Source organism: Talaromyces proteolyticus (assembly GCF_021365285.1).
Source record: "Talaromyces proteolyticus strain PMI_201 chromosome Unknown BGW36scaffold_9, whole genome shotgun sequence".
NCBI lineage: Eukaryota > Fungi > Ascomycota > Eurotiomycetes > Eurotiales > Trichocomaceae > Talaromyces > Talaromyces proteolyticus.
Genome location: NW_025764285.1, coordinates 47,747 through 72,955, shown reverse-complemented (window position 1 = coordinate 72,955; position 25,209 = coordinate 47,747). Strand labels below are relative to the sequence as shown.

The 25,209-nt window shown below is 48.5% G+C and overlaps 11 protein-coding genes across 11 annotated transcripts; 6 read left to right on the top strand and 5 right to left on the bottom strand.

Annotated features, from left to right (window-relative positions):
• Positions 1-3,382: 3,382 nt before the first annotated feature.
• Positions 3,383-5,910, top strand: BGW36DRAFT_300923 (uncharacterized protein; the record flags this gene model as incomplete). The annotated part of the gene is made up of 8 exons (XM_046211654.1): positions 3,383-3,540; positions 3,605-3,614; positions 3,692-3,701; positions 3,753-3,905; positions 3,972-4,606; positions 4,661-4,843; positions 4,903-5,439; positions 5,494-5,910. The coding sequence occupies 8 exons, from the start codon at positions 3,383-3,385 to the stop codon at positions 5,908-5,910; spliced, it is 2,103 nt and encodes a 700-aa protein (XP_046069202.1).
• A 990-nt stretch (positions 5,911-6,900) lies between these two features.
• Positions 6,901-10,537, top strand: BGW36DRAFT_301054 (WW domain protein; the record flags this gene model as incomplete). Its single annotated transcript, XM_046211662.1, has 2 exons — positions 6,901-9,332; positions 9,388-10,537. The coding sequence occupies 2 exons, from the start codon at positions 6,901-6,903 to the stop codon at positions 10,535-10,537; spliced, it is 3,582 nt and encodes a 1,193-aa protein (XP_046069201.1).
• Positions 10,538-10,713: 176 nt separating this feature from the next.
• On the bottom strand, positions 10,714-12,305 carry BGW36DRAFT_383215 (putative extracellular triacylglycerol lipase). Its single transcript, XM_046216635.1, has 2 exons — positions 11,908-12,305; positions 10,714-11,847 (listed from the first exon to the last, which is right to left on the bottom strand). Exons 1-2 carry the CDS (start codon positions 12,166-12,168, stop codon positions 10,909-10,911), a joined length of 1,200 nt encoding a protein of 399 aa, XP_046069200.1. The 5' UTR covers positions 12,169-12,305; the 3' UTR covers positions 10,714-10,908.
• Positions 12,306-12,459: 154 nt separating this feature from the next.
• On the bottom strand, positions 12,460-13,858 carry BGW36DRAFT_383212 (putative actin-related protein 2/3 complex subunit 1A). The gene is made up of 4 exons (XM_046216634.1): positions 13,571-13,858; positions 12,932-13,518; positions 12,637-12,874; positions 12,460-12,583 (listed from the first exon to the last, which is right to left on the bottom strand). The coding sequence occupies exons 1-4, from the start codon at positions 13,791-13,793 to the stop codon at positions 12,543-12,545; spliced, it is 1,089 nt and encodes a 362-aa protein (XP_046069199.1). The 5' UTR covers positions 13,794-13,858; the 3' UTR covers positions 12,460-12,542.
• Positions 13,859-14,035: 177 nt separating this feature from the next.
• Positions 14,036-14,683, top strand: BGW36DRAFT_398853 (uncharacterized protein; the record flags this gene model as incomplete). Its single annotated transcript, XM_046218462.1, has 3 exons — positions 14,036-14,103; positions 14,158-14,371; positions 14,432-14,683. 3 exons carry the CDS (start codon positions 14,036-14,038, stop codon positions 14,681-14,683), a joined length of 534 nt encoding a protein of 177 aa, XP_046069198.1.
• A 76-nt stretch (positions 14,684-14,759) lies between these two features.
• On the bottom strand, positions 14,760-15,644 carry BGW36DRAFT_300935 (uncharacterized protein; the record flags this gene model as incomplete). Its single annotated transcript, XM_046211655.1, has 4 exons — positions 14,760-14,954; positions 15,010-15,234; positions 15,297-15,434; positions 15,498-15,644. The coding sequence occupies 4 exons, from the start codon at positions 15,642-15,644 to the stop codon at positions 14,760-14,762; spliced, it is 705 nt and encodes a 234-aa protein (XP_046069197.1).
• Positions 15,645-16,603: 959 nt separating this feature from the next.
• On the top strand, positions 16,604-18,969 carry BGW36DRAFT_206643 (uncharacterized protein). The gene has a single exon (XM_046209893.1). It carries the CDS (start codon positions 16,776-16,778, stop codon positions 18,918-18,920), a length of 2,145 nt encoding a protein of 714 aa, XP_046069196.1. The 5' UTR covers positions 16,604-16,775; the 3' UTR covers positions 18,921-18,969.
• A 1,031-nt stretch (positions 18,970-20,000) lies between these two features.
• On the top strand, positions 20,001-21,028 carry BGW36DRAFT_398851 (fumarylacetoacetate hydrolase family protein; the record flags this gene model as incomplete). The annotated part of the gene is made up of 3 exons (XM_046218461.1): positions 20,001-20,015; positions 20,120-20,841; positions 20,896-21,028. The coding sequence occupies 3 exons, from the start codon at positions 20,001-20,003 to the stop codon at positions 21,026-21,028; spliced, it is 870 nt and encodes a 289-aa protein (XP_046069195.1).
• A 124-nt stretch (positions 21,029-21,152) lies between these two features.
• Positions 21,153-22,232, bottom strand: BGW36DRAFT_383194 (putative proteasome component Pre4). Its single transcript, XM_046216633.1, has 3 exons — positions 22,098-22,232; positions 21,897-22,044; positions 21,153-21,822 (listed from the first exon to the last, which is right to left on the bottom strand). Exons 1-3 carry the CDS (start codon positions 22,125-22,127, stop codon positions 21,218-21,220), a joined length of 783 nt encoding a protein of 260 aa, XP_046069194.1. The 5' UTR covers positions 22,128-22,232; the 3' UTR covers positions 21,153-21,217.
• A 126-nt stretch (positions 22,233-22,358) lies between these two features.
• On the bottom strand, positions 22,359-23,793 carry BGW36DRAFT_345135 (HCNGP-like protein-domain-containing protein). The gene is made up of 3 exons (XM_046213186.1): positions 23,406-23,793; positions 23,304-23,355; positions 22,359-23,255 (listed from the first exon to the last, which is right to left on the bottom strand). Exons 1-3 carry the CDS (start codon positions 23,478-23,480, stop codon positions 22,699-22,701), a joined length of 684 nt encoding a protein of 227 aa, XP_046069193.1. The 5' UTR covers positions 23,481-23,793; the 3' UTR covers positions 22,359-22,698.
• A 432-nt stretch (positions 23,794-24,225) lies between these two features.
• On the top strand, positions 24,226-25,051 carry BGW36DRAFT_301528 (putative proteasome component Prs3; the record flags this gene model as incomplete). Its single annotated transcript, XM_046211694.1, has 2 exons — positions 24,226-24,299; positions 24,364-25,051. The coding sequence occupies 2 exons, from the start codon at positions 24,226-24,228 to the stop codon at positions 25,049-25,051; spliced, it is 762 nt and encodes a 253-aa protein (XP_046069192.1).
• Between the last annotated feature and the right edge of the window lie 158 nt (positions 25,052-25,209).

The window sequence follows — 25,209 nt, the reverse complement described above, 5'->3', positions numbered from 1 at the left end:
CCACTAGTCTGCTCGGTGTTCTGGGCCGGCCTGACCCCACTTGTGCTACTGCGACTGGCTGAGAACTCCCTCTAGCGCATTGCGGGCCGTCGAGACACGATTCCAGATCGGGAGATCTCAAGCGGAGTGCGGCCAATCAGGGCGGGGCGTATTGAAGCACAGCAAATGGTTCCAGGTCGTCGGGAAGGTCTGGACTCCGTCCCTCCCTCCCTCGCTTCGAGGTTTGTCTGTATGCATTCTTATTGCTGCATTAACATTCATCAGGGAACATGGGGCTTGCCAGAATAACGCTTTACACCTGTGTACTGTGTGTGCCCTCCAGCCAGCCACATCTCAGATATGTACAGAATGTCGGAAACATTGCATGCAGCTGAAGATTATACATTATATAATATATCATTATATATATGGATGTCGATATATATAGAATATAATGAGCACCCATTTAATATGTACATGCGCTAGAACGGCGCGCTTCGTTAACTGCATGTGGCGAGTGTGCACACATGATGCTTTGCTTGTCACTAGTCAAGGTATTTTTTTCCTATTCGGGTAGTGGGGGTGGCAAGAAGACAAGACAACAATGGAATGAAGTAGTGCAGATAGCCCATGTCAAGAATCTGCATGCCTGATTCGTATCTCCAGAGTCACCTGATCCAGAACGGTGGCTGAGCAGGTGAAAAATCGGCTAGTTTCGAATTTGCAGTCTGACTGCATATGCAAGCGTGGGCTGAACCGCCTGAGGAGAGCCTGAGAACAGCCCGTACGTAACCGTATCTGTATAGGCGCTAGTTAATATATACATTTGTACAAGCGACAACGTCTCTAATACGCCGGGCCTCGATTCGTGGCCACCAATCTTGCTGCGTCCAACGGTTTTAACTCTCCCCTGGCCCGCGCTAACAACGGAGCCCTCTGTAGAATCCGAATTGTGTGGCCCGCCAACCTGGTCGAAGCGTTGACATGACTCCTCCCTTTGCCAGTCATATGATTTGGAATAATGGGTATAGACTAGTCTGAAACAGGCTCTCATCTGTACGAAGTCACTTAGAACAAAGGCTAGGGTATGAATAATCACACTATATATTATATAATATACATGGTAAAATAATAGAGTAATGATAATAACAGTAGTAAGAGTGATAGTGATAGTGGAGTTATTGAGAACTACTTCGGATCTTCGATGCTTTGTTGATCCATCGACCAGGATTCTGTGTCCCCGGGTTTCGTCCCACAACGTATTTGTTTATCTCTCGGTTCATGTACAGATGCCTCACAAATTAACTCGAATAATCGCAGATATACACCGGGCCAAACAGCGAGCCATAAACACATCAGCAAACCGTAAGGCTACGCAGCAGGTATAATAATAGTTCACAGGGGCGCTTTGGCCACATACTGGCATGCAGGAGGTGAACCATTGTGCTGGGCTCTGACAATGCCGATCGCTTTCTCCCCGATTCGACCGACGGATTTCTGTCAAATCTTTAATTATGTTTATACCCGGCGTAGCGAATTACGTAGGCCAACCCACCATTCTGGCAATGTCTTTTGACGCTTTGCTCACATATCACAATCCTTAGCGTATTGGGCGTCCGGAGCGCCCGAAGGCCATCCAATCCCCTGATGATCCATTGCGACGGACGAACACTTCTCGCGAGTTGACCAACTACTCACTAACTAGTAGCCGCAGAGCTGTGGGATCGCAAGTGGAGGAGTATATGCCAGATACAGCTGAAGACCGTCGCGATCTCTGTGTCTTTTTCTCGCTCGTCGGCCATGCACAATCATCGCAGCAAACCAAGGAGCACGCTGTGATATGGTGGGCCCACCCAGCATTATCGACGGCCAAAGCTCGGGCATGGACATTTGACAGCCAGACAGCCTGGCAGCCGATGAATGGTGTTATTCTGGTATTATTGGTACCATTGGTACTGGGATTACGGCATTACTAGCGGCTGGACTGCGGTCTGTGTCCCCCTACGCTCAGCCTCCAGAGGTAGCACAGAGGCAAGGAAAATGCAGCAGAAAAGAAAAAGAAAGGGAAAGAAAGAAAAAAGCAAGATTGAACCTGTCATTCCATGTGGATTCGGCACGGAGTCGACATCCAGGCCAAGTGTCGCTGTCAGACCCGGCAAGCTCGTACATAGAGGCTTACGGGTATCAATACGAAGAGCCTGTCTTAAATCCTTTAGCTGCGAACTCTCCTCGTCGCATGTTACTCGTCTGGGTTAGAGCGTCAATGCCGTAGTCTGTCAGTCTGTCAGTTGAGATTGGGCTTTTTGCTTTCTTTTTTTCTTTTTCTCCTCCCCTTGCACACCCTGGTCAGAGGTCGGTCGCCGACGTGCCCGGGGACATGCCATGCATATGCGCACTTGTAATATTACTATGATTATTATGATCTGACTGTCAGGTGCCCCAGAGTGCCAGCGTAGGGTGTTCATGGCTAGCTGGAACCCTTGCCAGCTTCTCGATGCGGAAGTTAGATACCAACATGCTAGCACGAGCATAGCCAGTTGCTGGTGGAACCACCGGTGTCTCCGGACAGCGTTAGGGCTCGTGGTATCTGCGAACCGGGTCCCCTTTGGGCCGGCTGCGTGAGCCGGGTCTGGCCTTGTAAGTGTATCGGTACCATACGGTACGCGCGAAATATTATTAGGCTTCCCCGGACACTAGCAGAATAGCGCGTGCTCTTGACAGAACAACGGACAATCTTCTTTCTGCCCTACTCCGGCCGCCAATCACCTTCAGCAGAACAGCAGCAAGCAAGCCCCCCAAAAGCGATGGCTCCAAAGGAAGAAAAACCGCTAGCAGCAGCCCAAGTCTCGACTCTGCGAAGCTTATGTACGATTAGTCTTCCTTCGTCCGGAAACACGACAATACATGCATGCATACTTACGGGACTTGCAGCGTACATCTGGCTGGGCCGTGCCTGTGCCTGTCAGGTTTGCGAGGCTCTCTGCATTCTGCATTCTGCATTCTCGCCTCCCTGCTCCCACCGTTGCTTTTCTCTATAACTATCCAGTCAATCCCCTCTCTCCACGCCTCCCCTCGTGGCTTATCCTCTCCCTATTGCCCTGAACGCCTCGTACAGACGTGGCTGAATGCGGGCTAGCCTCCTTCCCTGTTGATCCACCACGCGGCTATCTCTAATTCTCTATATATTAATCCTCTTCTCCCACCATCCAAACTTTACTTTCTTGTTACTGCTGTTGCTGCTGCTGCCGTCCATAGATGCAATGACCTGCTGAGCAACCGGCCACCATGCGAACCATTGTATAGCTGCCATTGCCCTGACTAAACCCAGCCAATTCCTCTATCCCACCATTGCTCCCCCGTCCTTCTTATCGGCTCGCGCACCATGACCTCCCACAACAAAGGCATGCTCTCTGGAAAACGCTCTGGACGAGTGCCGGTGATTGCCCCACGAGAGGTCTACACGCCGCCGTCGCCTCCAGAGTCGACTCTGCCCAATGCTACCAAGCTAGATGTACCACCACCGCGTATCCGCCTCCCGCCTCGATCGCGGACAGGTTGCTGGTGAGTAACCACCCAGATCCCTTCTGTAGCTGTCCAATTGGTCGCTGACTAACCGTTCCTGCAGGACATGTCGGGTAAGCTTTCATCCACAAGCCACTCATTCTCTTTTCATGGCGTTCAACTAACTATATCCTGCTTGCGACTTGTATAGAGCCGCAAAGGTAAGATGAGCGGCCCGTATTATTCTACAAGCTTATTCTAATTCTGACTAGTGAAGTGCGATGAAAATCGTCCCAATTGCGGTCAATGCGCTCGCCTAGGACACCTCTGTGACTATAGCCCGCGCCTATCATTTCGGGACGACACGCCCCGAGTGATGGAGCGCATGTCTGAAGTATCAACTGCTGGAAACGCAGTTTGGGATAGTAAGTCCCGAGATCTTGTGTTTAGTGCGCATAAGAAGCCGGGCTGATCGCCGCTTTTTGAACTAGCATCTATTCGACTGCATTCTCCTCCGGTGTCTCCCGGGCTCTATGACTCCATGCCCCCATTCTTTACTCTCACATCCGACGAGGAGCGGGAGAAGAAGGCAGAGAATAGTCATCCCGGTACATACCACGTTGTCGTGGTCCCTGATAGCTTCTCAAATCTTCCCGAATACTCGGAAGAATACCCCATTGATTTGAATAGCAAGAGCTTGAAAGTCCGGAGAGGATCTGCCACCAGCTCGCTGCTCAGTCCAAGGGATGACCGTGAGAGCAGCATTGAAACCAATGATCCGAACGTTGTCATTCTAGATCGGTTTGAAGACAGCAGTCAGCGTTATTCCGTGTCGCAATGGAAGAATAATAGGCTATCGCCGACCTCCTCCGTCGTCACCTCTCCACCCACCGCAACATCCCCACTTCATTTTCCATTCGATAGCCACTTTGTTCACCACCAGGTTCCTGGTGTTGAGCATGGTAGTCGAGATGAACAGCTGCTAGTCCACTTCAGGAATGTGGTGTGGAAGCAGCTCATCCAAGGCCAATTCACCCAGGAGCTCTTCTCTCCCTTGTCCAGTCCCATCAGTCCCATCAGTCCCGGGGCAGACATGTTTGAAGACATTGCATCTACATTTCAGCCAGTCAGTTGCCAAAATATTCCGGTATAAATACATTTGTGCTGACAAAAGAGATAGCTGCTTCATGCGATGATGGCGGTATCAGCCTTGAGCCTTACTCACCAACAAGGTAGCCAAAGTCTTGATGCCTTGCAGCATTATCAACAAACGTTTTCCTCTCTGCAGACAGCTTTGCATAGCAGTGAGGATCTTTACTCGGATGGCCTTTTTCTAACCCATTTCCTCCTACTGATCTATGAAGTGAGTGCTTGACTCCTATTACAAGGCCTATTTAAAAGCATACTTACATGACTCTACAGATTGCAGCCGCTGAAGAAGGCGGGTCCAACTTGTGGTCTCATCACATATCACAGCTCCTCCAAATCTCAATACTAAGGGTAACGACTTTCGGCGCTGAGCGATATCCTTATATTATATGGCTTGTGTGCAACATCGATCTTTATGCCCTTCTCAGTGGCGCTGGTACGGGCGATTTTATACGGGCGATGTGTAAAAATAATATGCTCCCCAATCCGAAGTGTCAGCTATATCCTTTGGCTGCCAACGGCTATAGTATAATTTACCCCGAGGAAAACGACACTCTTCCCCGTGCTTTACAGCTATACCACGACACTTTCGTGCTTGCCACTCGGTTAGGCTTCCTAGCAGCTGATATACGAGGCGATGAAGTACACTGTGACCGTTCACTAGGCTCGAATTCTCCAACAGGGGAGAATACAAAATGGCTATACGAAATCAGAAGCCATTTGCAACAGCTCTGGAGCTCTCCAGATGCTCATTATCTCTGTCAACACATGGAAAGTCTTCCACAGCGATCCCGCGAAATCTTTCAAAATGTTAGTACCACATGTGTCCCCAATCGTGGATAGCCTTTACTGACTTCTCCACAGGCAATGACCCTTTATCATTCCTGCATGATTTACTCCTACACAAGCATGTGGAGAGGACAGCGACTAGGTCCTGCCAGTGCCTCTGAGAAAATAATTAAGGACCATGCTTCAGCCATCTTACAGGCGGCAGAAACAATTGTGCGTACTGATCGTTTCGACCTTCGTTTCGTCATTTTCCCTCTCTTTATGGCAGGTGTGTCCACATCGTCGGCCGGCCAGAAAATGATAGCAATAGACATTGTATCCAGCATGGAGAAGCAAGGGGTCGGGCGCAATGCGACCACGACCAGAGAGTTGCTCCAGATAGTCTATCAAAGACAAACCGAGGATCTCATGACGATTGGCCACTCGGCCAATGTCGAGTGGATGGACGTCATGGCTCAGCATGGGCTGCAGGTGGTCAACTTTGGGATGTGATTGCAAATTCTTGGTTTTCTCGTTTCCTCACGTTCAGCAGGGCGAATGGGTGTTTGGGCTATTTGGCTATTGTAAATTTACGCGACGATACAGGCACGATTCGACGATAATACGCTCTTTCTTTTTTTCTTCCTTTTTACTTTTTGCCTTTGTTTCACATGTACTCATAGAGCACGCATGCATGATTTAACGACGTCGATGTACGTGATACCGTTGATAGGCTTACACATAATAATACTCCATGTACAGTACTTATTGCGCTATAAATAGCACGGGCGGGAGTCGGGCCGTGAAGAAGGCGGGGCTTCTTAAATGTTAAACAATAAACAAACTCTGGGTCATCCATAGGTACACCATACAAAACATGATACAGGGGCAGTTGGCTGTAATGGGGATAGAGACCATCACACTGGGACGCCCAATCAGAACCCCAGGCCCGATATCTTCAGGCCGTTAGCCGCCGAGCACCTCTAATCACTGCTGAGCAGTAAATAATGTGATGTCCAATCACCGCTGCAGGCCGCCGCTCGCCCAGCCTGGGTCAGCCAATCGATGCGGGGGATGCCCTCTTGTCTGGCGCGTACTCATGCTTCTCCTCCTGTCTGCCTGCGAGCATCATCTCTGCAGCTCCTCGCTCATCGTCTGGCTTTATTGCTAATATTAATTTGGTCGATTCGACAACACTCATCTATTCCAGCGCATCCTGGTCGCTCATTCACGGTATGCCACACACAGTCCACCTCTACCTCGTTTGTCTTGTCCACCCTTGGGCGCTCCAGCGTTGCCGTCAACTGGAGACCTCTCCTTGATCCTCAGCAAGCTATTTTATTTATAGTTCTGCATTTGTTGTTGTTGTTGTTGTTGTTGTTGTTTTTGTTGCTTGCAACCAGAACTAGCAAAAAATAGGAGACTAATTACGGCACAGCTCAACAGCCAGCCCCTCGCACTGTTGTTTATCGGCTGCGCATCCCCGCAGCTGACTGAACGGCCATGAGTCCGACCAACAGCAGCCGCCATGGCAGGCCAGAGGACGAGATGTTCCTCAACAACTCTACTACTACTAATGGTCGTGGTCAAGATAAACGCGAATCCCCTATCGTCGAGCCTCTCAGAATAAGCAAGCCTCCGTCAGCAACTCCTACCCCGCAGCCTCCGAGCAATCTCCCTTATCCAGATGACCGTCCACGACCACAATACACTACTGAATCACCATCCAGTCAGCCGCCCTACCCCGAGCCAGGTCGCATTGCAAGTCCTGCGCAAAGGGTGGCTTCCCCAGGCTCGACACTGTCGTCCTCGGACTACCCAGCGGCTCTGCGACCCTATGAGCCACGAGAGAACAAGCCTTCGCTTGCCGAACGGCGCGGCAATGCCCCTCCAAGGCCATTGCCAGAGTCTCCCGTGACGGATAATGCTGAGCAGGAGCGCCTATACCAGCGATTTCCCCAAGGGCCGGTTCCTTCGGTGAATCAACCTGTTGCTGCAGAACCTGGGGATCCAAACTCCAACCCGGAATATCACCAACAATACTTCCCACCGCCCCCAACAGGAGGAGCCACGCCGCAGAACGCTGCACAGGCCCGTTTGAAAGTATCTAATTCAACTTCCATCAATCGGATCAGCTCGACCGCGTCGAACTCGACAACAAGAGCGCAGCGGGGATCACCGCCACCCCCGGAAACGCCTATCGTCGGCCCTGGCCAGCAGCCAGGGGCGGACATTGAGGCTCGGTTTGCGGCTGCTGGAATTGCGGGTACATCTACTCTGGCAAGTCTTCACTCGCACAATGCGGCAGCTCAACAACGCGCAAATCAATACGCCAACCAACGGCCCATACAGCGGCCTTGGACTCCAACTGAACAACCCGGAACTCAACCTCATGGCCCTCCAACTGTATACCAAGGCGCCAATGAGATTGCGAATCAACAGCCTCCTCCTTCTGCTGCTCCCTCCCAGCCTATATCACAGTCGCCCGCACCAAGCAACAACAGTGATCGACCTACTATCCCCCCTAATGCCCTAGAGCAGGACTTTCAGCGTATGCAGCTTTCTTCCTCTCCACCTCCTGCGTACTCCAGTGTCCCCGGGGCCAACGCCTCTCAATCATATCCTAATGAAAAGGCGCGGCCTGCAGCTGCCTCTGGCCCTCTCCCAGGTCATCCCGCTTCATCCGTTGCACCCTCCACCGCTGGCTCGGCAGTCGGTGCTCCTTCAGGGATTGCTCCAGTGAATTCTCCAGCTCCTTCAGTTCAAAGCCATCCAGCATTCGCCAATGACCCTAGACAGCAACAGACTGAGACATCTCCACAGCCGAATTATCAAGCAGGCGCTCCTGTTGAACAGCAGCCTCAGGCAAACGCATCACCACCTCCTGGAATCACGCCAGCCTCTCCTCCCCCATTGCCAGAAGGCTGGATTGCTCATTTAGACTCAAACTCTGGTCAATATTACTATATTCATCTTCCTACTCAATCGACGCAATGGGAATTCCCCAAGGGCCCAACGCCTCTCAATCTCAACGAAGCACCTCTATCACCAGTAGGAAGTGTTTACAGCGCACACCCTCTGACATCACCTGCTTTCTCTACTTTTGGGGGCAAACCCCTTGCATCACCTGGTGTTCCCATGACGCCTATGTATGAGGGAAGTGTGATGGGATTTAGCACCGCTGGGGCTGTTTCTGGCCCCCCACCCACAAGTGGAGTCGAATTATACAAAGTCGCGGCCACAAACGGTGTCTATTTTGGTCCCTATTTGCGATATTGTAACATGGACCTAGAGCGAGGTCTTTGGCTCGGGTCAATTCTTCTCGTCACTGACGCTCCTAACCCCCCCACGATTCATATTCACCAGAGCGTTGATCTTTCTCCTAATCCGAGACAGCTCAAAGGTGCCAACATTTCTCAACACCAAAGATGGGTTTTCTACAAATATGACATTGAATTGCAAATGGATGATGCGGGTCCTGCTAAGTGGACATATGCAATCACCTCCCACTTGGGCTGCACGCGTTACGAGTTCTTGGTCGCTGGACGACATGAGACGAATTGGAGATTCATTGCCACATCTGGAAATGATTTTGCTTTAAATGTAAACGCCAATGAGCGAGCTCGTCTCGGTGGTACCGGTTTCATGTGGAAAGATATTATGCAAAAACATGCAGAGGTCGGTGGCTTCCATTGTCAACTAGGGCTCGGTGGGCAGATTTTCGCAGACCGCATCTGGAAAGAAATTCCTCTTCTCAGACAATGGCTGGGCATACATGGAAAGGAGCAACGTAAAAGTGCGCCGTGGACCGCTTCACATGAGGAAGAGGTGTCGCATGCATACTTCCATTTTTACACAAGTCATTTTGATCAACCTCATCTTCGTGAAGCATTCGCTCAGATACCATATATTCTGCAATTGGACGATCATGACATGTCGGTTGCCTTCCTCTCTATCTAGGATTTGCATTTTACTAACTTGATTATATAGATTTGATGGCTTTGGGTCGTATCCCCAACACATGCAATTCTCAAATATGTTTAAGAACATTGGTCGTGTCGGCATTGAAATGTATCTGCTATTTCAACACCACACTACTCTAGAACTGCTTCGAAATGTGAGCACCGATCAAGATCTCTTCACCATCACAGGAACTGGCTGGCATTTTGTGAAGTACCTTGGACCAGCGGTCGTAGTCGTTGGCCCTGATTGCCGATCGGAACGAAACCCACATCAAGTCATGGCTGGTCCAACATACCAGGGACTATTCCCAAAAATAGCACTGCTACCCCCAAGCGTCCAACACTGCATTTTAATGATATCTGTGCCCTTGATTTACCCCCGTCTGGAATCCACAGAACAAATAGCAAACGCAGTGGCTACGGGAAAGAAAGCCGTTACTGGGGCATACAACCTTCTAGGAAAGGTGACTAGCTCTGTGGCTGGTGTTGTTGGGGCGAAAGACGCTGTGGGATCTGGGTTTGATGCCGTCAAGCGAGCAGTTGGTAAAACAGGACTAATGGGCAGTGTCTTGAATCCTTTTGGCGAGATTGACCTCCTCGACGAGCTCCGAGATCAATGGACCCACGATTCCAAAGATCTAGAACGCACATACTTGATACGGACTCTGCAGGGGATTGCAAAGCAAAAGTCAATCCGCATGACCTTCCTTTCTGGTGCAGTGAACGTCTGCGGAGCTGGTCTGGTGCACGACCCGAGCCACCCATCCGACCACAAAACAATGTATCAACTCATCGCATCACCAGTGGTCAACACCCCTCCCTCATCATACATTCTGAAACTGCTGCATAACAACAAACCGCTATACATCCCCGCCAACGGCCAACGGTCGACCCCTTCCCAGTCAACCGACACCAAGGAGGACATGCTCGAGCTCTTCCAAACCGACGTTAACGGCCAGCCCCGCGAGTACCGTCGTCTAATGGGTCGCCGTAACTACGTCGCTATCGTTGCCTACGATCCGGAGGTTGTCTCTGGCACCTTTGGTCCGACAGATATGCACCGAGGCGGCGGCAAGCTCAGTCTCGCCGCTGATTTTATGGTTCAAGGTGAAGGGGCGTATGGAAGTGTCGTCAAATATGGACCAGTCATTATTCCGAATCTGGAGTATGGTAGATAGATTTTTTTTTTTTTTTTTCCTACTTCATTTACTACCACTCTCTTTTTGATTTTTCTTGTTCCGTTCTTGAACAAATGTTTAGCGCGCTATCTTAGTTTCTCTTTGGGGATATGCAAAAGATTGAACTATATAGTACGTGCATCGTTTTTTAGCATGTATATTTCAATGGTTATAAATAGGAATATGATAATGATTGCCCTAACATTGAGAATTGAAAAGTTCTATGTACATGCATGCCTTGGGTATATATATGTAGATCCTTGCAAAGTGTAATACAATCAAGCTTATTGGTATATTTTCAACGTGCATCTGATGATAAAAGCACCAGAGAAACAGGCCAAAACTTCAAATTTAGGAAACCCGAAAATCATTCACTTACCCCATCTCCACGACCCGGGATCACCTCCCGGCACGCAGAGACCAATTCGCCAAAAATAATCCCTATGCGAGAAGAATAGCTCCCATAGCCGGTATCTAGCAGGTATCAGAGGAAACTGTGTCTTCAAACCATTAAAGTGCACGGGATCTTGCAGTGTAAACGGATTGGAACCAGCCGGCAACGAAACTGTCTGCGTAAGCAGATGCACCGAACTCGTGGTCTCGGCGCCAGCAATGCAGCGCTTGTCATCATTGCCAGAACAAAACTCCAAATCAGCGATGGTTGGAGGAAGATTGAGTTTGGAAATGTATATCTCGCCTGCATGGCTGGCATATCCCCATTCTGTTAGAGGTAAAAGAGGCACGGGGTCGTTTACGTGCGTCACCCGGCGATATCGCATGTCGTTGCGGTCAGCATATGCGCTGTCATGGAAGGATAGATTGAATACTGTGTTGATAAATGCGGCGAATTCTGTATTTCCGACTCTCGGTTCTCCGAATGTCGTGACTTGCGGGTTCAAGCCGTGAAGACCCATTTCAAGACCAGCCAGAGCCGCGACGGCTCCGCCTAGAGAGTGCCCAACGAGGACTATTTCGTATTCGGGGTATTGTTTCTTTGCATGCAGCACTGCAGAGAGGACTGTGTCGCGAGTGTTTTTCCAGGATGTCCAGAAGCCGGAGTGTACTGTACAATTGTTGCACTTGGCGGGGTAGTCGATCACTGCAATTTCCGTAAATATTCTTTGATATAACTTGTCATCTCCATCGCCAGGATATGGGACATATTCCTGGGGGACGGCAGATAAATCAATAATCGTGTTAGTCAAAGAGTATGTCCCTCGAAAGGCAACAACAATGCGTCCTGCAAAGGGCGGGTGCGACAAGGCAATATAACCGCAGGAGTCTGAAAGCAATGGCCCCGTGTTCCAGGTCTAACAAACAAATAGGCAATCAGATATAGCAGCGACGTTAATATCGTTATAATTCCTCACCGTAACAAGCTCAAATCCGTCAAACTCGCCACAGTGGCTAAGGCACTTGAACGGACTGTAGACGCCGGTAGAGCCGACACAGTACGAAATATCCACCAGACGTGAGAGCTCTTCTAGTTCTGAGAAGAGTTTCAAGGATACCGTTCTGTCGCTTGGCGGAGGCGAGTCTCCGTCTAAGGCGGCGCCCTGGGCCAGCAACGCAGTTAGTACAAGGCCCAAAAGGCCAGTGGAAATTCGTGTGAATATCTTCATGGTTGTCATTTATGATTTTCAATCGGCACCACGATATCCCGAAGGAGAGCAGTTATCATGCATATTGATGCTTTACAGAGCGGATCCTGGGTGTAGCAATGGACATCGCAGTTCGAGGTGGAAAGATGAACCTGGGATACGCCGACTCGTAGTGATGTCAGAGCGCCAATCAAGTCACGCGACGCGGTCAGGCTCAAATCTGGGGTAGTACGCTAAACCTTATTCTCCCAACCCTACGAGTCACGTGTATGCCTAGTCACATATACTCATATTTACTGTGATTTTGATACAAGTAGAAGGTCTTTTCACATCTTTTATAAGTATTCATGTCTATCAAGATATGCGTTGTAATAGTCAAATTCTGGACACTGACTTTATACACTTTACAGGGTCCAAACAACGACTCTTCCGTCAACACCACTCGCTAGAAGCACGTTAGATCTTGCATGTTGTTCAAGCACTTTCTCGGCCACTTACTAGAGAACTTCCGAACATTGCCGCCTTGCTCTTCGTAAACACGGAGGGTACTGATCGTATTCTGGTGGACTGTGTCAAGTCGAGTGTTGCTCTGAGCCTGACCACGGAGGTCCATCTGACGGAACATATTCAAGGCCGACTCCTCACGAACAGCACCAGACTGATCGCGTTTGGCTTCTAATGACCCGGCTAGCTGCCATCCGTTCTCGTCGCCTTGGAGTCGATAAACCTCGCAGTCCTGTAATGAAAAGTAATTAGCGTTAACGGAAAGCTTTTATATTCGATATATTCTCACATGACCACCTGCAATTATCTCATCTTCCCCATTCCAGATGAGACTTGTAAATGGTAGCAACCGAGTGCTTATGTTCAACATCGCTCGCGGCGGCTGGTCAGGGGCACTCGGATAGACGACGGTAATACTACTGTCATGAGCCGCGAATGCAAGAGCATTTCCACTAGGTGAAAAGGCAACACCATGTACCCAACCGGCTGAATTGTTCAGAAACTCGCCACAAACAGTGTTGAAAGGCAGACGCTCCCCCCAAGCTGATGGTTCGGGTCTCTCATCAATACCCTTGATGTAACTCGAGAAGACCCTAGCATGAGAGTCGGTAGATCCAGCTGCGAGTAAAACAGAGTTTGGATGCCAAGCGATAGTCGTAATGGTACTCCGAATGGGCTTTTTGAGATGCTTCGATATCCACCAGTCATTATCCTCTTCGAAATAGCAAACCGAAATTACACGGGCTCCTGAACCGACAGCGAACTTCTGCTCAGAAGGAGACCAGCGAACGAAGGTTGCGGCGCGATTAATCCGAAGAAGCACCAGGGTAGGCTTCCAGCCGTTCGCAGTCCGTTCCCAGACATAAGCATTACGGTCTAAAGGACGACATTAGTTCAGGGCCAATGTATTCCAGAACGTCAACTCGACCTTGAGAGCATGTAACAATGCGCCCGCTATTCGGGGCGATGTCAACACCGGTGACTGTCTTATCGTGGCCTTTCAATTCATCTTGTAGAGAAAACTTGTTGCCTGATAGTTGGTAGAGCTCAACGCTATTGTCGCGGGCAACAGCGAGGGTGCCTTTGTCATGGGAGAAGGAATGGTCGGCGATGGGAGAGTGGAAGAGATGGTGAACCTCGGAAGAAGCCATGATATCAGCGCTTTGCTACGACAGGAGTGACTCTCTACTGCCGTATTCTCAGTCAGTTCAAAGATGTTGTTCCTGCTGGGTCAGAGTGTGGGGTTCATGAGTTACCTCATAGTACATCACGTGATAAGCCAGGGACGGAAACCCACGCTAACAACTTTGTTCCTCCAGAGAACGGATAGCAAAGGTTTCCTCTAGGTTCAATGTTCCTTTGATTTCGGACGATACTCGGCACAGTTACCATTATGAGTACCAAAATCGTATCACGCAATGGCCCATCAGGTGGTAAAGGTGGTGGCGCTCCCAACCAAACGTAAGTAGTTACTCTGGACGTCCAATTGCCTTGCTAAAAGAATTTCTTTCACAGGCTATACATCAAGAATCTGCCTGACAAGGTAAAGAAGTCCGACGTCAGACTCTTATTATACACTCTATTTTCTACGTATGGTCCGGTCCTCGACGTGGTGGTTATGAGAACGGCAAAGATGCGAGGGCAAGGGCATGTTGTGTTTAGGGACGTGCAAGCTAGCACCCAAGCTATGCGAGCTCTCCAAGGCTTTGATTTTTGCGGTAAAGAACTGGTCAGACAAATTTCCTACCAACTATAATCACCAAATACTGAAATATGATGTGTGTATCAGGCAATCGCGTATGCTAAGGGAAGCTCTGATGTGATCAACAAGCTTCGCGGCACTTACGTCGCACCCACCACGGGCGCAAATGCTCCAGGAGCAGTCTCAACGGATTTGCAAAAATCAATATTCAGCGCTCCTCCGTCAGCTGCCACTGCAGGTATAAAGCGCCCCCGTGAAGAAGAGAGTGACGAGGGCGAGGCGCCTATGGATGAGGATGACAGTGATGTGCCAATGGAGGCCTCATCGGACGAGGATTAACTTAACAATTGCCGATGCATTGGCAACAGGTATTTGCGATAATACACCTGGAGAGCATGAAAGTGATGCCATACAATCAACTATCGTGCAGCGAGGACTTTCTGAACAGCTGGCAAGAAAGGTTGAGGTTTATGCAATTACCTACCAGGCCAAGCCAAATGAGCAAATAATTTTCAGGCTCGACTCCCCTACCACCGGCGATATCTCTCATAGCGGTAGCGGTGTTACAAGGATGGATGAAATAGGCTGGAATTCCAGATTGGGGATGATACTGCTGTCAATGAGTGAACTGAAGTGGTGACTGCGCTTTAATGGTCATCACATACCCCGAAACTGATGCCACCCATGACACCGCTAGATTTTAAGGGCCCTTTGTGCTGGTCTGGGACGAGGAGCTGGTATACAGCATCTATTGCAGCAAGACCCGATTGATGAATGCCCGATACGACAAAATATAAGACAGGAACTTGATACGTTTGTGACAGGGTGATATCGTAGTCAGCGGTTAGTTCAAGGGACTCGTCATTGATCGCGTTTCGTACAAGGGTCTCCTAGTTGCAGAGCTGGTGGTTGGCTTGGGTACATATAATAAAAGAATCCATACGCATCTTACTTGGTCATCATCTTGAATTGTATCTTCCTGTTCATGCGCTTCATCATAAGCATTTCCATGGGTGACCGGACTGACTGCGGGGGACTCCCTGTGAGTTCGGGTGACGCTCTTTGATATCCTCAAAACCGCCTGGCTCGGCTGTGTAGACGTCTGAATATCTTCTTAGTGCTGGGCTTTGATTTCGTTTTCCATAGTACGGACCTTATCCTGAGTAATATAGCTGACTGCTAACCACCCCAAAGCCTCAGGGCCTCCAGCGGCGTCCACTCGCCGAAGAAACGCTCTACAGACACAGTCAAACTCAGCGTCCGTCAAGAAAGGATAGATGGATAATGATGCCACGACCATATAAACTCAGGTTTAGACTCTCAACCTCAGAGATTACTTGGATTTCCTTGGACTGTGCAATGCCAAGGATGTCAAGGATGTCGAGGTGGATTTCGCGGAGCCCGATGAAATCATTGGCCGAGATGTTTTATTACACATATTGATACGGTAACAAATCACGAATCCGCTCCTACTTCAACTTAACAATATTACGACGTCACTTGAACAATCCTGCTTCCCCCAACATTGACGTCAAATTCAACGGCTTCTTTTATTTAATATCATGCAGGTCGCTGGCGATTCAAACGAGGTGGTGTATTCTGCGAACATTGTTACACAGAGCCGCCACATGCTCCAATGTGGCTGGGCGAGCTCTCTGTTGCAGATCAACTGTTGCCACAACTTTGAATTCTTCCGATCTCGATGACGCGGCCGGGTACGGAATCGTCGCTTTTATTATCTACTTTTCTTCTTCTCTAGACCTGAATTCTAGCGGTCGGGCCCTTTGGTGTAAGTGTCGTATCGTATGAACGTGCAATTGCTACATTGTCCAGGCCCGACGTGGTCAACATGGAACTTGTTTATAATAACAAAGCTACCCGCGTGTAAGAACCGTGCGCGTTCCTTGGACAAATGCAGATTTTGTGCATCTCGGTGGATCTCGATTGGCAGAGCTCCAAGAAATCAGCACAGACGGTCAGATGATAGCTCCGATCTTGACTACTGTCAAGGATCGACAACCAACGAATGCATGCATGGCAACCCGCCGTTTCCGTCAACCCCCTCCTCGCCCTCGTCGAGCTCCCCATTAATTCTGCAGCTTGCCTTGACACTGGCCCTTATTATTGGCCTCTGGTCCAGTACCAAATTATGGCAGCCTATTCGTGCTATATCGGGCAATCCACAGTTGCCGCACACAATGTGCATAGACACCCACTCGGAAGACATGGACGCATTCGTTTTTGCCTGTCAAAGAACATGTTTATGTGGCTGTCTGTCTTAAAATACTATATTCTTTCTCGCGGTTTATTGCTTTGTATACCGTAGTTTTTGGCCCTGATGCCAGCAATATTCATGTTGGACATAACTCCCATTCGCCTTTGTTGATTTCGAGCCCGCTTCTGAATAGTACCATATCTTGCTGTCCTGTTCATGGGCCACTCATCTTCCAAGGAGGCGCCCCAGGAGCCTCCAGCTTCTCGAAAGCTGTCAAAACCTCCGATGAGGAGGTCCTCGTCCGACAAACCACATTCAAAAACAAACAAGCCTCATGGCGATGTCAGTCGTAATAGTGCCCCCGTACTAGACGAATCCATGATGTGGAAGAGTCCATGGACGGGAGATCTTTTACCTAAAACACAACCCGAAATACATAACTATGACCGGAACAGAGTGCGATCTTTCCCATCATTTTCTGTCTTGCAACGAGGACCATCTCTATCAAGCATCGGAGGCAACCGCCGATCAACTGGAGAAGATTTTCCTATGAAACTTGAAAGTCCGGTATCACCATCAGATTCTTATGTCTCGAGAAAGCTATCTAGAAAATCATCAAGGGTCCAGGCCCCCACCCATCAAACCCACCTACGAGCCCCGTTGCTTCGAGAAACACGCAAACGATCTACATTTTTCTTTGCAGAATCTGACATCCAGGAGTCTTTTCTTGATAATATTACAACAGAAGACACTACTCCAGTCACGGTTTCAAACCCTCCTTCGATGCGCCGTAGGTCATCTCAGGCGCCGCGTATTTCGATTAGAATCCCGCAAAAAAAGCCGAACCTACAAGAACATAGATTGATTGAACGGAATGAACAAGTCACATGCTTATCCACGACCATCCCCGCTTCTCGGTCGTCACACTGGCCTTTGCGTGAATTCGATGAAGAATGGGAGTGTCCGCGACCCTACGCATTTCATGGGAGATCAATATCCCCAGTTGCACTGGATTATTCTCACTTAGGAGGGCTCAAAAGAGGTTCATTGCGGATTGTGAATCGCTCAACATCTCCAGCAAATAGTGATCGAAACCGTAGTAAGGCAAGATCGACAGATTACTCGGCCAACCATCCTCAAAGCAAGGATGATTCTCTAGCCAGTGCCAACAGTTCATTCAAAGTGCTGGGGGATGTTTCTTTCGGCAACAAGGACAACATTTCAGACTGTCCCATGTCTGTGGAACAACTTCTCGGCATTGATAAGATAGCCTATCCAAGTCAATCATTGAATCATGTTCGTCCAATTGAATACAACGGCCTGCATGAAAATGGCTTCAAAAGTGACGCTCGAGCTTATTCTAACTCGCGCAATTCTCCGAGACGACACGATGCGGTCCCATCTATGGGAGTTGATATACCCGAGAGAAGAGACAAGTTTACAGGCCAACCAGACAGTGGGTACAGTTCACTCGGTTCATTAAACTCAGATAATTCTTCGAGCACGTCCAACTCTCCACCTCAAAATTCCCACCTGAGCAAGCATAGACAGAGAAGCAGGAAACATGATTCTAGAAATACCAAGCGTCGTTATGAGCTTCGATACAAGTCCGCACAAAACATTCACCACGCAAAACAATCAGATAAAGACATCTCTTCGCTGAGAGAGCTTCAGTCCTCGGACTCTGAAAAGAGCAGGGACCAGGAAAGGGAACATAATTATCATGCACAACAAAACCGAAAGTTTTCCGGCTTTCCTCGATATTATGCCAATCTCGGTCCCGCATCTGTTCCACCTGTACCAGATAAAGTCACTGTTCAGAGGTTGGACAGTGATTCAGAGTTATCAAGTCACGAGGAAGACAGTATCATGTCGACACCTAAGCGTCGTCTCTCTGCAAGTCATTTGAAGCGTGTTCTAGGTACAAAATCCTATAGTGATTCAGAAGTAACTTTCCACTCAGCCGATTTTTACACTACCAGAAACGAGCGTGCAACCTCCAAGAATCGCCATCACCAAAGGAGCAGCTCGAACTCTGTAGTCAAGTCACAGCCGAGATCATACTCTGAGCCGGGCCCTGAATCACGTCGTCAACATCGTCATAGTGAAAGCTATACCTTGAAGAAGCAGCATGATTACCAGGATGCGATTCCTCCCGTGCCTCAGATTCCAAGTGCTTTTGAAGGCCATCGAAAACCACCAAGGCCACACTTATCTGCTTCGCGCGATATGATGGAACCGGATCTTCCTCGGGGTCGTACTCGATCCCGCAGTTTTAATCAGTCTCGCCCTAAATTGACCAATGCTCGACAAGTCTCTGTACAAAAGGTTACAGTGCCTGTACATGTTGTTAACATCTGATGACTATGACATTGCGAACGTGTCGTTGTGCTTTTTATACACTAGTTGTTGGAATTTTGCCCATAATATGGTATAAATTGAATGTAAAATACATTTATATCAGGATTCATAATATACAAGTGATGTAGCGTCGTTTCTTTCGTTTCCTCTTGCAACTAGCTGCCACAAAAGGCCAAACGCTGCTTTGGAGAGCGCTATTTGGCGTATAACCCTCGATTTACAGGCGTGAGCCAATTCAATAGTATCACCATTTCGTAGGATATACAATGACATAGTTCTATACATGTCATTTCGGTCAATTGACACAACACACCAGCAAGTGTGGTACTTTTTGTTTCGTTGATGGTGGATCATCACGTGATGCAGACATCCAAAAGCTCTCACCAATTGATGTTTTTGATACCAGGTGAGGAATACATCTCGAGCTGACGGTGACCCTTTCGTAGCAAGTGCTCAATAGCAGCGAAATCCTTTTTGTTGACCTCGAGCTGCTTGCGAAATTCAGATCTAAAACATAGTTATTTAGGTACAGGAGGACCTAAAAACGCTGTCAAGCAAAGAGAAAGCTTACTGCATATAGGCTCGAAATTTCTCTCTTGTATCCTGTTGAGGGGAATATCAGCTTATTGATTCATTATTGCGTATTGTTTGGTTATGTTTACCAGTGGCTTTTTGCGGATCTCTCTCAGGCATTGGCGATAGAGGGAGAGAACCTCTCGCTGCAAGCCAGATAACCGGCGCATTTGCATGGAGCAACAAAGCCCAAGTCGGCCGCCTGAGAAAAGTTATGCCACCAATCGCGCGTGTGGCAGTCGGGCATAGCTCAAGCCGCAAAAGAGGACTGTTGATTCGAGCTTGGAAGGACAAGGGTAATGATTATCAGGAATGAATGAATAATCAACGCGATGCCGGAGTCGGCAGTGCGGAGATACCCGGTCTGCGCTTTCCCGGCCGAGAGTCGACGTCATGGTCATAGATATAAGTAGTCTGTCGATGCAATTTCTAGAAAAGCTCTACATAATTCCAGATCCATTGTATAGAGAAGAGTGGTCGCTTGGATTTTTCCGTACATTGTGCAGAATGTCTTCGATTTCGGTATGTTACCATCATCCTCATTGAGGGCTCCATACTCGCTAGATGTCAATTGATGTCAACCTTAGACGGCACGTTTTGAGCTGATTAAATACACGCCTTTCTAGCGTCTCGTTCGCTTTCTTGCCAGAGATGGGTTGACATACTACGGCGATGCCATTTTGCCACCTGGAGTCAGCGACATCTCGAAAGCCACAACGGCTCGGGTAATCAAAGGAGATATCTTTGACCGGCCTTATGTAACAGATCAAATTGCAGAGGTGAAGAAGCTGTTGGCGCCTCTGGCGTGGGAAGATATCAAAACCGTGCGGTGCCTGGGTTTAAACTATGAGCAACATGCGAAGGAGTCCAACCTTCCAATTCCCAAATACCCAGTTCTGTTCTACAAACCAGTGACGTCTATCGCCGGCCCTTCTGACGATATCCCTATCTCGTCTATGGCCCAGGAAGGCGAGGGTCTTGATTATGAGTGTGAACTAGTGGTGGTCATCGGGAAAGAAGCCAAAGACGTCCCCGAATCGCGCGCTTTGGACTACGTTTTTGGCTATGCTGTTGGCAATGATGTTTCCCATCGCGATTGGCAGCTCAAACGAGGCGGTGGTCAATGGGGGTTGGGCAAGAGCTTTGATGGATGGGCACCTTTTGGACCGGGAATTGTATCCTCAAAACTGATCAATGACCCAGGTGCTCTCAATATCTCAACGAAACTAAATGGGGAGACAGTACAATCATCATCCACCAAGGATTTGATTTTCGGTGTCGCCCATGCGATCTCATTTCTTTCACAGGGGACCACACTCCAACCTGGGGATCTTATATTCACTGGAACGTAAGTTTCTCTATCTTCAGGAGAAGAAGCCCGGCTAATAATTCGTCTCTGCAGTCCTCAAGGCGTTGGGATGGGTCGTCGCCCCCAGCTGTGGCTTAAAGACGGCGATTTAGTTGAAGTGGCACTCCAAAATGTAGGATCTTGCGTCAATCGTGTGGTTTACGCCAAGCCAGCTGCAAAACTTTGAGCCATGTGTGAATCGTTCAGTTTGGAGTGTTTATACTGCACATATCAGGTAATTTACGTCTAGCGACTTTCGTCCGGTACGAAGCTCTTACGGATAAATTGCAGAAAAGTAGTAAAATTATGAATCGTTATATTGTAATATTGTAGACACTCTTTTCCCAAGCGGCATGCATCAACTTCTACCGGGCGGTTAATTGACCTGGGTTCCATATCCACGAATAGTCTCGGCAAATGCCCAGCTTTGAGATTCAAGTTTCTCATTCTCCTTGAGCTCAACACCATCTTCAGTAATTATCGCAATAGAGTATTGATCCAAGCTTCGTGCATCTCGGTAAAACAGAACTTTCATGCAATCCCTCAACGCTTGAACGGCCTGTTCCTTGGAGATGTTTTCAATCGGTGTATCTTCCGGAAACAAGCGACGGAGTATCGGGATAGCCAAGTGTGCACCAAAGCCAGTCGCGAGATGTGGCGCCGTATAGGTAGTTCCCAGAAGGTCTGCAGAGCTGAGAAATGGCTTGCTATCGCCATCAAACCCTGCCACAAGAATGTGGTTCCACAACGGATTCATCTCGGACCGGCGCTTGTAGAAAACTTTAGACAAATAGGTGTGAAGGTTTTTTGCGTTCAGTGTGTTTCCATTTGATGAGTAGTTTTCTCTAATCTGGATGGAACCAAGAAGACGGTCGATGTGTTGCATGTCGGACACATCACCACCAAAGCCAATAATGGCGGATTCGTCGAAGACACGGATACGTTTAACGTCAGTAAATCTTGCGAGAGAGCCATATGATGCTATTCAATCTCAGGGTCAGCATTTAGGGTCGTGCAATCAACAAAGCTCGGGCGGCTGGCTTGGTTTGATGTACCTAGGTTGTCAGTGGCCATCGCCACGCCTCCATTGAATTTCACTGCCACAACTGACGTTCCGGTTACTGCGGGTGACTGTGTATGGGTTTTGGGACCAGTCGACTGAAGGTAGGAGTGGTCGTAAGGTCCGTAAACATCGTCTCTAGGCTATTTCATCATCAGCACAACTATAACGTTTGAGGGGCCATGCAGCCACGCACGCGACCCCAAGTTCCGGGGAAGTGATCCATGATGCAAAGTAGTCGTCTATTAAATTTTTGCACTCGTTGAAGTCGGCTGAAACAATGGTTGTGAAGAAGCGAAAGTCTGTACTCTCACGGTGGTCTCGAGAGGTGGACGGGCAACTAGCTTGCTGGAGCTCCCATGTCTAGGCAGGAAGCTGACGGAGGCGGTGGGTCCGCCGATGCAAGGGCCAACCAGTCCGCTGCGATCTATGTATTTCAATCACTACGGTTGATATTATCTACTCAGGCCTATAATTTTTATCTGGAGACGCTCTATCTCCCTGGCAGTTAGTATATCTTCTTAGATGTCTTCCTTATGTGTCCAGCGATTGCTCAGCCCAGGCAACTAATTATTGGAACAGTCTCCCCTTGTCTAATATCGAGATAGTGTACAGATTCAAACTGAACAACGAAGCACATTGGATTCTCGGGTCCGAAAAACACTGTATCCTCATCGAATGTCACGCATCTCAGATGTTCGCACGTTAGTAGACGTTGACATTAAGGAGCCTCAAACTTATTCGTAGTAGTAATAGTGGTAGTCATTGTGTAACCATGTGTCGTAGTATCTGAGTACTCATTCATTCCCGGCACTGGAAGGCACGAACTCAAGCGAATGCCTAGTTTTGCCTGACTGCTTGCTTTCCTCAATCTTGGATCGGACAGCCTGTTGCATTTTCCAGAGCTCCTCCTTGTAAGCCCAGTCAGGGAATGCTTTGGGGTTCCACATATCATGTGGTAGAACACTAGCATACTGGCTGTAGTCGTCAATGTTATTATGCGCTCGCAGCTTAGAAAGAAGCATCGGATTCTTGAGAGAGGATGATGCAGCCAACTTTTCATTGAAGTGGACTCCCTGTTTCTTTAGTGAGAGAAAATGTGACGTTTTGTCTTTGACAGTCGGGTTGGGAGATCCTGGAGGCGATAGCGGGATCTCGAGGTTGGGAACTGGAGGTAGCGTCAAGTCTTGTATCAAGGCTTGGGGTGTTGTATATAGAGAAGATTGGTTCGCTTTGAGATCGCCCTCGGAGGACACTGCTACTTCTTCTTGAGGTTGATTTGGCCCCAGCATAGGTCCATTCACGGGGCCTGTTTCTATTATTGGTTGAGCCTTGATCTGCTCACTTTGGTTATCTAGATGGGATGTTAGTTTACTGTCCGTCTAATCGGTGACAAACAGACCTCTTGAGTTCACATCATGCTTGGCATGAGAAGCTTCGCCTTCATGCAATTTCTTCTCCAGGAGTAAGCGGCTATCCGGAAAATACAGCTGTCCATACACACCTTTCGATTATTTTTCAAAGCTGCTGTGCTGACTTGGTCCTCGTCGCTGCTGCCATAACCCCCGAGCCCTAACATGGCGCTTCTTGACCAAGCAATGTAGGGTGATAGTGGTTTTCGGAAAGGCTAATCTGATAAATATTTTCAGGTGCTTGGCCCTTATAGGCGTATAATATAGTATGAAGAGCCAGTTCTACAATGTATTATCTGCCGCAATTGTTCTTGTTCCGCAGACCCGATATGAAATCGCGATGGAGGGGATGTAAATGTTTACCTGGTTGGATGGTGGATACAGTGATCCAATTATATATAACCATTGATTATGAACAAGGCGCCCACAACGAAAACAAATCCTATACCACCATCCCACCGAAACTAGATATATTTGAACATCATTTACTCTTTTTTAACAAGGCCATAAATTAAACTGTCCGGACATCGTTTTACCGTAAAAATTAGATATCATGTCACGTGCCAACATGGTCATGTGACCTATTCGATTGGTTGAAAGTTGAGAGCGCTGTTCCAGACGACACGCTCCTTTCCAAGCCCTAATCATCTCATAGAAAATATTAGAACCTGCTATAGAAGTCGCCATCATATTGGGTGTTGTTTGCTCTTTCGTGGCAGTGTCTAGACGCCATTGGTTAAAGCTCTGGGTTACTTACATAATACGCATTCGAAGGCAGCGACAGCTCCGCGTCACTTCCACCGAGCTCTGAGGTAACCAGCTACCACGCATCTCATCGTCTTCATTTTGTTTAATCAGCACATGCTGGCATCTGTCTACTTCGGCATAGATTTCCTTCCATCCTGTTTGAAAATGGCCTCGATCATGCCCAGCCATGCTCCTATGGGGAACACTGCTCATGGGAACAGGGAGCATGCCTTCAACCCGTTGGTTATCACTTCTTTCTGCTGCTCACTACACTACTAACCGCATACCTCACTTGCAATGCAGTTACACAGATAATGGTGGCTCAACCCTAGGCATCGCCGGATCCGATTTTACCATACTCGCCGGTGACACACGTTCCGTCGCTGGTTACAACATCAACTCCAGATACTCTCCCAAGGTGTTCAAGATAGGTGGGGATGATGAGACTGGAGAAGGTGCTCACATCGTGCTATCCGTATGTGGGTTTTCTGCAGATGGCCAAGCGTTAAAAGAACGACTTGACAGCATTGTCAAAATCTACCGATACCAGCACGGCAAGCCGATGTCTGTCAAAGCATGCGCACAACGACTCTCAACGATATTATACTCAAAACGTTTCTTCCCGTACTATGCGTACGCCATTCTAGGGGGCTTAGATGAGGATGGAAAGGGAGCTCTGTACAGCTATGACCCTGTTGGCTCCTACGAACGGGAACAGTGCCGCGCCGCAGGAGCAGCTTCCAGCCTCATCATGCCTTTCCTGGACAACCAAGTCAATTTCAAGAATCAGTACATACCAGGAAGTGGAGAAGGTCATGCTTTGGAGAAACGCACACCAGCGCCTTTACCGCGGGACTATGTGGAATCACTGGTACGGGATGCATTTACTAGTGCTGTGGAGAGACACATTGAGGTGGGTGACGGTTTACAGATGATGGTTATCACCAAGGATGGCATTGAGGAAATCTACACGCCCTTGAAGAAAGATTAAATACAAACTTTTCATGTCTATCAAATGCGTGTTGTACCTAATAAAATGAAATCATCAAGACTTTCAACAAAGCTGTTCTGGGAATATCGTAGTAATCATATCAATCAATTTGCCTATATAGAATCCGAACCGAACGCCGATGCCATGCTCATTGGGAG